The sequence below is a fragment of the Callithrix jacchus genome, chromosome 16 (genome assembly GCF_049354715.1).
Source record: "Callithrix jacchus isolate 240 chromosome 16, calJac240_pri, whole genome shotgun sequence".
NCBI lineage: Eukaryota > Metazoa > Chordata > Mammalia > Primates > Cebidae > Callithrix > Callithrix jacchus.
The window spans coordinates 47,049,612-47,060,562 of NC_133517.1; the positions used below are offsets into that span (position 1 = coordinate 47,049,612).

General features: G+C 40.8%; 1 protein-coding gene across 2 annotated transcripts in view; it reads right to left on the reverse strand.

Annotated features, from left to right (window-relative positions):
* The window catches only part of STMN2 (stathmin 2), a 55,188-nt gene extending 45,064 nt beyond the window's left edge, over positions 1-10,124 (reverse strand). Inside the window, exon 1 of one of the 2 annotated variants that reach the window (XM_002759021.6) lies at positions 10,027-10,124. In XM_002759021.6, coding sequence (XP_002759067.1) covers positions 10,027-10,045 — 19 coding nt within the window. In that variant the 5' untranslated portion in view covers positions 10,046-10,124. Of the gene's footprint in view, positions 1-9,452; positions 9,480-10,026 lie in introns of those variants that run through there. The other variant, XM_078352753.1, reaches the window with a different exon arrangement.
* Between the last annotated feature and the right edge of the window lie 827 nt (positions 10,125-10,951).

The following is a 10,951-nucleotide window of genomic DNA, read 5'->3' on the forward strand; positions in this document are numbered from 1 at the left end:
CCTTCTACGCAGCACCAGCAGCGCTGGTGGAGAGGGCAGAGCTGTTGGGGACTTAGGCTCTGACCTCTTGATGCCTTGTTGCAGAGCTCCACAGGGGAGGTAACTCACATGCTGTCCTGGCCTGCTGCTTGGGAACCCTACAGGTCACTGCTGTTTTAGGTTTACTCCAAGTGTGGTTCTCGATCAGCCTCATCAGCACCACCTGGGAGCTTGTTAGAAATGCAAACCCATGGGACCTGCTTCAGACTCAGAGTGAGAACCTCTGGGGGTGGGTTCTAGCTCCTCAAATGCTGCTGATTGTCAGTAAAATTTGGGAAGCATTTTAATTAAAGAATTCTCTGGACAGATTGGTTGATGGATATTAAATATTTAATGATAAATATTTAAATTTTTCAGCCTTGTGGTGGATCTTAGTACTTACTAGTTGATGTTACTAGTGTATCATTATGTATTATCTTGTAATATTGTAGGGCAGTATAATAAAATTGTTAAAATGGTGAAATAGTAAAATGGCGAGATCCATTTATAGTTCTAAATGACCATTATTACTATTCAACTTTTTTGATATGTACAAGATCATTTTTTCTCCAAAAGACTAAATCAACAAGGGTAAGGAACATTTTTATTTTTGTTCTCATAATACCTAGCACAGGCTTCAGAACAAAGTTGGAGTTCAAATCTATTTTAATTTAGTTAGTGACATTAATGATCAATGACTTTAAACTGAAGACAAATATGCCTAGCGTGTGGTTTTTCTCACTGTGCATATTTTATTACAGATCAGCGGAGGGAGTGCTAAACCTTATTTTGTGTGAATATGCACATATGTATGAAATAGGCACATACATAACATATTTATATATTACATATAAATATATAATAGGTAAATAATATATACAACTTTATTATATATAATACATATATTATATGTTATAATAGATATAATGTATATTAGACCTGTGTTCCGAGCCTGCCTCTGAAGCTTGTCACTGAATAAATCCTTTGAGCTTAAATTTACCAATCTTTGAATAAGACAACTTGTATACTATGCCCATCTCAGAGGGATTATATGAAGACTAAAAAGGATGAAGCAGGTGAAAGTTTTCTAAAAATGACAAGGTCCCACACAGATAGATCGTGTGATCTAATATTTCTTTTGAACATTTTTTAGTCTTTTATGCTTGCCTGCTCATTTTTAAAAACTACATATGAAAAAAACTATCAGAAGTAGAATGAAAAAATAATTTTTAAAGTGACAAGAGTGCAGGATCATGTAATACATCATCAAAAGACTAGAACAACTTTGGTAATTTTTCATGTGTTTGAACAATTATTACTGGAATTTCTCAGATAAGGCTGTTAAGACTTAAATAATAACAATAGATATTTGTGTTAGAAATAAAAAAGAACTCTGCAGTAGTAAAAATAACTATGTTCTGAAGCAGGGTTCTCAGGGAGGCTGCAATAAGTTTACCCCAACAGTGCCTGAGATGATTGATATTCTTCCCTGAGAGTCTGGAAATGATAACAGTACCGTCATGATGTTTTCTGGTCTCAGTTTTGTAACAGTCAATATATTATAAGTTGGTGTTGTTTCATGTGAGTTAGGTTGCTACTCATTAGGAATCCCAAACTGGAAAACTATTATTATAATAGGTTTACTGTGAGCAGCTTCGTTAATGGAAGTTAAACTTTATGGCTGCATTTCAAAGGGAAAAAAATCTTCCAAAAGACAGAGTAGAGTGCTAATAAACATTTAATTTACACTTTAGCATGCTCTCTTGTAAAAAGTATTTGTGGGACTAGGTTTAGATAAATTTCATTCAATTCTCTTTATTCTGATATAAAGACATAAAACTAAAAGATGGACAGATTCATTATCCTGATGATCTATTGTTATATAAGACACTTGTACTAATGGATAATGTGCAAACTCCAACTTTCAGAATACAATTATTCCAGAAGAATAACTGCTAAATGGGCATTCCTGCAGGCACTGCTTTACAATCTTTGTAAAAAATAAATTCAGTCCTAGGCAATATTCTTGCTCTATAAAAATAAATTATTTTTAATGTGCTCTATGAGAACTGTAATTATCTATTTCTTGCCATAAAATAAATTTTGAAACCTATAATTTTCCAGAGTATTAAATATTTTCCTCTGGAGGTCAACAAGAAGTGAGAAAAAACTTAAAATATTTTTGTTATGGTCTTATAGTATGATATGTGGCTTCTCCTCTAAGTACAATTCCTAGAGAAGCTATATTTCCAGATGACTAGGAAAATGATTGCTGAAATGCACTAATTAACCTTTACATTCACATGAAAGTGTTTGGTGAGAACAAATGTATACAAAATGTTGTCTTTAATCATGACTAATAAAAATGGTTATTATAAACACAGGTTTTACTACTACAACTATCTCCTTGACAAATGACAGGGCCTGATTCCTTTATTAAAAGATAATTAAAAGTGTTTCACAAGGGACTCAGAACCTTCCTACAGTTCTCTCCTGCCTGCCTGCCTGCTTTGGAGGTAATAAGATGAAAAGAATCTTGACATAATATCTAATAGTTATATTAAATGTGGGTGTGTAAGTTTATTTCATTCAACAAAATTTTAAAACTAAATATCCAGTCTATGGAAGTAGTTAAGGAGCCATTTTGAAATGTGCTAACCATGATGGGACTGATGAGATTAAGTCAATGTTATTTCTGGAATTGGTCATCAGAGTGTGTTCACACCAGAAGTCGATGCTGTGCTGAGCCTGCAGAGTGCCACGTGTCTCATACGTTACAACCCACATGGCCTCATAGCTCTTTCTCCCAAAGCCTAAATCGTGGCAATTATTTAAATAAGCCCCAGGTAAGCTATTAAAACTAGTCATCAATTTGGAAGTATTTTCTCTTCAAGGTGAGTCTGTGATCAGAAAGGAGAAGACCATCTCAGGTCTGGTTAAATGAAACGGTGGGATCACAGATGTGACCTCCACAGTGGGAGCACCTCTAACATGGAACAGATATGAGACCAGCAGGAACTGGTAAAACACAGATTCCAAAGCCACATGGCCTGGGCCCAAATTCTGGATCTGACTAACTGTGTGATCTTGAGTAAGAAACTTCAACTTTCCCTGCCTCAGTTTCCTTATCTGCAATAGAACCTACTTCTTAGGATTACTGCCAAGTTAATATGTGGAAAATTCTTATAACTTTGTTCTTAGAACAATGCCTTGCATATTATATGTGCTATACAAGGGTTAAATCAATCAATAACAGTTACTTCCGATAGAGAATCTGGAATTTATGAATACATCAGAAAAACTGTTGAAAGAAATCACCATTGGAGGAAAATTGTTGTGTAAAGGACCAGTTAGGAAGAGCTGGAGGCCCTCTAGTTTAGATTTTTGTCATCTCCAAATGAGGTTATACAGGGAACCACACCTGACTGCCAGAGTTAAACATTTAAAACATGAATTATTTTTGTAATGCTGTCTTAGTGTGTCTTCCTTTCCTTCAACGTACAAGAAATTGCAAAAATGGAAAGTTTCCCAGCTTCTGAGAGATCCTGAAATGAAGTATTAACATCAGCAACTGAATGGCTTTCAGACTTAATCCAACGTAATGTGGAGTAACAGTATATTCTGCAAACTCTGAAGCTAGTTTTATCTGGGATCTTGTTTTTAGTACCTTACAGGGGAAAGGCTATATTTTTAATTGAGACATTTTATGTATTGTATTGTTTTGCAGCATAACATTTCCAGAAGAGTGGTAATGGCTGCATGGTCAATGGCTGCCAATCTTTGCATGGGAGACCTGACTAATTACGTCTTTGATGCTATTCCTTGAAGATCCCTTTTTTATCTCTAGGTTGACTTTCTTAGAAAGTTAGAATTGAATAATGAAGGTCCTTTGTTGGCTTAAGTCAGCAGAAGAAAACACTCATACTCTTTTCAAATATACAGTTATACTCAATAAATTCTTAAGAATTTTCTCACATGGTAATCAGGAAGAAATACTCTTAGAATAATTTGGTAAATAATAAATATAGGATATATTGAGACAGCAGTCTTTTGTTTAAATTTCTTCAGTATGTTGAATATTTGTGGTGGATTAGTTGTATGATAAATGAGGTCACATATTGCACATTATCCCACATATTAAAGTTTCTGGGTTGAACTTTTTGTTCTTCACACTGTTTTTAAATAATAATAAGCTTGCATTATTGATTTACTATCTTGTCAACTGTGCCACAAGCTGCATTCACAATTCACATTCATTTTTTCTTAGGCAGACTCTGTCTGTCTCTCTTTCTCTCTCCCTCTCTCTCTCTCTCTCTCTCTCTCACACACACACACACACACACACACACACACACACACACACGATCACACAGAGAGCCAAATTCTTATCTTCTACATTTCTCTTGGAGGTCTTCTGCTGAATCCTGCAATATGAATATAATTTAAAAAATCTAATTAAGAGAGAGTGATGATGCAGAACACATAATCTCCAGAGTAATAAAATCCCTAGGTATATGAGTTCAGAAATGAAATATTTTATAAAGATTGCCATGGATTTTAAAATGTTAAGACATAAGACCAGAGCTTCCTAAGAAGGGGTATCTGTATATTACAACTTTATCCCTAAAGCTGATGTGTTTGGTGGTCAGAATCACCATCATCTGGGAGCTTGTTAGGAAGACAGAATGTCTGCCTCAAGCCAGATCTATTGAATCACAATTTGCACTTTAATCCAAATTAAAGGTAATTCACATGCACATCAAAGTTTGAGGAACACAGTAATGTGACACTACTATTTTACAGATGAATTAGAGTTACATAAAATAGAATAGAAAAATAACTCTATCAATGCATACATTAAAACGTCCACTTTTGATGATACCCAAAGTAGTTTATATTTATATATTTCTTCTTCATTAAAATTAACATTGATTTTATAATAAACAGAAAACGACTACAAGGAGATGATCAATAATTGTTAAAATCTGATAAAATTAGATTGAAATCACATTGGATTTGATTTAAAAACACATCTTTAAATGGAAAAAAAAAAAACACCCAGAAGATGAGAAAAACAATAGCAGTCAGTTTGTGGTACACCTCCTCAGTATCACATACCGGCCTGTTTTCCTCACTAACCTGCATGTTCCCTGCAGGTGGAGATTCTGATATTCAGATGTGCTCTGAACATGAAGCACATTTCAAATCGATGAAGAAGTAAACAATGATTTTCTTTAATTTATCCTTTTATTTTTAAGCATGAAAATATTCTGCTGCTAAATAATTTTGCTATTACTATTGACATTTTCCTACCTTTTATCCACTACAAAATCCCCAAAGTAACATAAGTGGTATTATAATAACAATGTAATAAAAGTGGGAAGTAAAATCATCAGGGAATAATTAACCAAGGTGTGTATCTACTTGCAGATTGTGACCACTCATTTCATCCTTTCTTCTTGAAAATTGCACAAGCTCTTTTCATACATTAGGGTAAATCATGGCATCAGCTTATTGAATAAACACTTGAATGTTTTTGGTAAAAGAAAAGATTTTATTAAAGAATTAATATTTGGAACTAGGTTTACATCAATCATCTACTTCTTTAGAGAACATGATTGCCCTCTAGTGTGGTGAAAAGTTAATGCAGACACCGAGGTTTTCCAATTGACAGAACCAGTCTAGGTTCTGAAAACATCTAGGTCACTGGCTAATTCAGTATTTTTTTTTAATGAAAAATTTCTTGCATTTTTCATATAAGATCACAGATCTTGTGACAACAGGATAATATGTGTTTTTCTTCCCACGACCAAAAAAGAAACTGGTGTGAGCTGAACTTAGCTATCAGCAGCTCCGGGTGGCCACGCCCAGGCCTAGGTTTGTGCTGTAAGCTTCCTCCTGCTCTGAGGCCAGCTTCCTTTAGTCTCCTAAATAGTAAGCAATGTACTATTAAGGTGGCCTGAGCATATATCAGTCACATTCAGTTAAAGTAAAAATAATGTGATTGATAAATCAGGAATTTTCCTAAAGTTGGTTGGAATTTATCAATGACAAAATCTTCCATTCAATATGTAATCGATTCATCTTCCATTTCATTGTTAGTTGCACAGAGTCAACTTTAAAATTCTGTTTGATAGCCACTGCTAGGTATTCACAGAACTAAGTAACTATTTGATCCTAAATTACAGAGAGGAAAAGTATTTTTTATACGAATCAGCCCTATGGCACTCCAAAAGGACATTTCCTGAATCTGAGTAAAATGTAGTCTCTTGTAGCATTTTTATCATTGAGAATGAGCTATTTGATGGAAGCCATGTTGTGCCAAATGATCAAATACTTATTCCACAATCTATCCATTAATAATTTGAAAATTAAAAACCAAAAGTAATTAAAACTGCTTTCGATGCAACAAATAAAGCTTTACTAAAAATATTAACGAGGCAATAGCTCTAACAATAAAAACCTTAATTTCTCTTTAAGAATAGAATAATTTACTATGAATCTGTAAATCACACTATTGTAAAAAACCATTGTGAATTATGATTAAAGTTCTAGATTATAATAGCACAAATTGTCCAATCTTAACTATCATTTTAAAAGATGCTTTCTCTCAGAGTATTTTAACCTGCATAGACAAACACCACCACGTCTATTAATTTATCCTCTCATTCTAGCTACCTGCAACGTGCTACACGGAGTCAGAGAGTGTTTACTGCAGGCTCAGCTTACTCACCTGGTATGGACTAAATACATGAGATTAATTGATAAACCACTGTCATTTCTTTCAGTTTTATTCTGAAATCCTGACCAAATCCTCAGCTTTCCTTTGAAAAAGGAAAAGTGCCCACTTCATTTGAAAAGATAATGGGGAATATTATATGCACCTCTTACAATCATGCTGAATACATAATTGTTTAATGAACCAGGGTAAAACACTCGCCCTGCTAATGAATTAATTATTTTTGCAATTGGAATTTCAAAATCTGTTATTTTAATATTGCAGAAGTAGTGTTCTTCTGACGATGTGCAAATGCAGTTAAGTTATGGCCAGGAAGGATCCTTGCGTTTGTCATATTTGACGTGGGATTTTTATTGGGATGGCGGCTACCATTTCACGATCCATGTGTCTGTGTAGAATTGAGGCTGTTTCAAGAATTAGCAGTTGGAAGAAGTTTCGGAAGAAACAAACTTAAAATGTGCATAACCTATATTAATATATTTATAGATGTAATCTTATGCTGAAGATCGTAACATCTCAATTATATATGTAGATTCTCACCCATTGCAGCCACAAACAATTCTCTGCAGAGAATTTTCCGGCAGTCGTTGGCACACAAACCCTGCTCCTAGCAAGCACCTGCGCATATATCCTAGCCACATGAACACACATAATCCTGACAGGAAGCAAAAACGTATTTGCTTTATGACTTAAAATGGTAAACTGGAGACAAAATTTCATTTTTTTGGGAGAAGGGGATGAGGCCAATTAGATGAAAAGTGAACGTAACAAGGGTTAATCCTTAAAGAAGAGAAATCCACGTCCCTTTTGAACAAATGAGAACAAATAAGGCTACTGAGTCATTAAATAATAATAATGATTTGAAATAATAATAATACTGATGATGACGATGAGTTTGTAGCTGCCAGCCCGCAGTGTAAACCTTTCTGAGGGGTGCAGAAAGCGAAGAGAGACCGCCCCCACCTCAGCCTCAGAATCTTTCTGGACGTGCGGGTGAACTGCGAATTGTGGAAAGCGGGGGTAGTTCAGGACACTGCGCAGAAACCGGTCTCCCGGGCTGCACCGCGGGGGCGAGCGCCCAGCTCCGGGGAGGGGAGCGCAGGGCGCGGCGCGGGGCTCTGCAGGGCTGGCTGCGCTCCACGCGCCCAATCGCCATGTGCGCCCCCACCCGGCCAGCGATAGGCGGCTCTGGGCCCCAGATGCGAGGGGTGGGGCCGAGCCGCGCCCCGCTAGAGGAGCGAGGGTCTCCCTTATATAAGCCCCTCGCGGGGTCTCCATTCTAGAAAATCAAAGAAAATCATAGATTACAGAGGGTGGATGGTGGGTTTGGGCTGGGGGAAAAAAAGCCCCGAGTTCCGCGGACCGTGGATGGGCTAGAAGAGAGAGCCCTCCCTGAATGCCTGGGAAGGGGTCACCTCTGCGGTCTCGCGCCAGGGCTGGGTGGGGCCGCGCCTTTGTGTGGCCGGGTGGGGCTGGAGCCAGCTTTTCTGCCGAGCCACCCGCTTGGCTGGGAGGGGCTCGGCGCTGGGGCTGAGAGCCATGCCGGGGGTCTGCGCACGCCAAGGGGTGCTCCGGCCGCTGTGGACTGCGGGGCTGAAAAAAGAGGTTTCAGGACTGCATGCAGCTCAACTGCCCCTCCCATATTCATCTTCCCAGCCAGTCTCGGAGCCTGAGGTCTCCCCAGCTCCGCGGGGAGGGTGGGGCAGGGCGGAGCCGCGCAGAGCGAGCCCTTTCCGCAGCTTTCCCAGTCTCCGGATCCTGCAACCAGGTCCCAGGGGACGCGTGCTTCCAGCTGCCACAGGACCCCAGGCTCCACCCTTTCTGTCCATCCTGGGGCCATTGAGCACCAGAAGGAAGCATGGGCACTCAAGGCACAAGACCCCTTGCGGATGAAGGCCCTGAATCCAGATTCTTTTTCTGTCATTTTGTGTCCCTATAGCCTGTCTCTGAGCCTGTGAAATAGCCGATATTTGGCACTGCCTGACTCACAAAACGGAAATTTCGCGTGGCTCAACTTAAGGCTGACCGCTTTTGCTATACATTACTGTTTCATGTCTTCTCTATTATTATACATACACATGTCTAGGTTCCAGAAGCTTTTCCCGCAAACGATCGAAGGTCTTCAAAAAACCCCTTATTTTTGTCTATGTCTAAACACCCTATGTATGTAATGTGGTTTCGAAAGAAAAATGTTAACCCACTTTTCCCACCTCCCTCTAAAGCAGAACAATGAGGCCAGAGTGGGGAGGGCGGGGTCAGTGGTCAGGTCTCTCTTGGAAGCCGCGGCGGGAGTCGGGAGCGCCGAGCGCGGGGCGTGGCGCCGCTGTCCCCGCAGGCTGGGCTCCTGGGTGTCACGCTGCGCTCCCCACCCGACCGACCCCCTTTCGAATGAAGATGCAGCACCAGGCGGGGGGCGGGGCTGCGCGGTTCCGCACTGGGTGGGGCTGTCCGCATTGTGCGCCCCGAGCTGCAGGTGCCTCCCCCCGGGACCGCTGGTCCGCACACAAAGAAACCCCACCCTAGTGCCTTCGAAGCTGCTGTCCCTCCACCCCTCCCCACAGCACGCTTCCCCGCCCCTGCAGCTGCCCACCCGCGCCCTCCACGCCCTCCGAGACTTCCTTTCTCCTTCCCCTCCCTTGCCCTAAAACAAAGGAGCCGAGGTCCTACTCCCTCCTCCCGTCCCCCGCCGTCTTACCTCCCCGCACCGCACCCCAGGACTAGCGGTTTCTCCGAGGAGACAATATCGTAAAATGTGCCCCGTTCTCTCCATCCCCTCCCCCCGTCTCCACCCATCTTTCAAACAGCGGGATGGGACAGCTTTGACTTTCCAATTTTCTTTTTCTTTTTTCCCACCTTCCCTTTTCTCCTTCTCTATTTTCTTTTTAAACTAGAGGAGAAATAAAAAAGGTCGTTATAAAGCACTTTCCAAAATGTCCCTTAAGCCCTTTTAAGGCAAACAGTTAAGGGTAGCTTCCTCCCCTCACGGTTGAGCCCTAATTTTAAATATGGAAACAGAATAAATTCCCTACCCACAGGAGAGCAACTTACCTGCTTCTATCTTTTAAAAGCAATTCTTCGCTTTAGATTTCCATAGACCTCTTCTCTGCCCTCCCACCTCCCCCGAGAACTGCCCCTGTCCTTCCTGGTCCTGTGTTACCATTAACGTCTTTTTCTTTATAAAATATCTCTGAATGCTTTCAGAGCTCAAGAGTGGAGGTGAGAGGTGGGCTCCAGGTAGAGCCGATGGAGAACGAGGCGCGGTGCCTTACCCATTGCTGTTTTAGCCATTGTAGGGATGTGCAGACGCTGAGCGGTGGCGAAGGCAAAGGGTCCGGCTACAGCAGCGGAGAGAGCGAGAGAGAAGACTGAATAAGGCACTGAGTCTGCAGAGTGGGACCGTGCTAGAGAAAGAGCAAGAGGCAGGAGCCCATGAATAATTATCACTCAGAAGCTCAAGCAGATTGGCTCCCAAGGTCCCCTGACATGACTCCCGCAGAGTCAGAATCTCCAAGCATTAAATATTGATCGGCCAATGGTGCTGGAGTACAAAGTACCAGAATGCAGTTTGAAATGGAAATCAGTCCTTCCCTGGCGGCTCCCCCCATTTTGGGGTCCTGATAGTACAGTCCAAGTATAGTGGCGCTTTAAGCCCTGGAGCTTCCTAGGAGCTAAGAACTGGGCTGTACCTACCTGGGAGCCAGGAGGCTTGACTTTGCTCATACATGTGCCATTGCACAATTCAATGGAAAAGAATTCAGAGGCTCGAGAAGTCCTCACTATATGCAGGCTGTTAAAAAATTCTGTTTAAACACTGTGTTTTCACTTTTTCATATTTTCTTTCACCTTTGGCTCTGCTCTGGGTCCTAGTCTTTCAGGGCTACCCCATGTCTGGCTATGGTGGCAGCTTAGAGCAGACTGCATTATTGTCCTTTATCTTACAGCTAAACTTAGGTATCTCTAAACTCTTAAAGGTCTCTCAGGAGAGGGAGGCATGGTGTTTTCTCCCCTTGGCACAGAGGAAGGGGCTACCTGGATTTTTGGGAGTAGGGATGGTAATTATTGTCCACCTGGGGACATGGGGAAAGAGGAGGAACCTCTGTCACCTGTGTCCTGTCCATCTGCTAACAGGGCAGAACCAGGTTGGCTGGCTGGTTTGGGCATTGAAGAAACCACAGGTGAATGCCATGTTGCCCT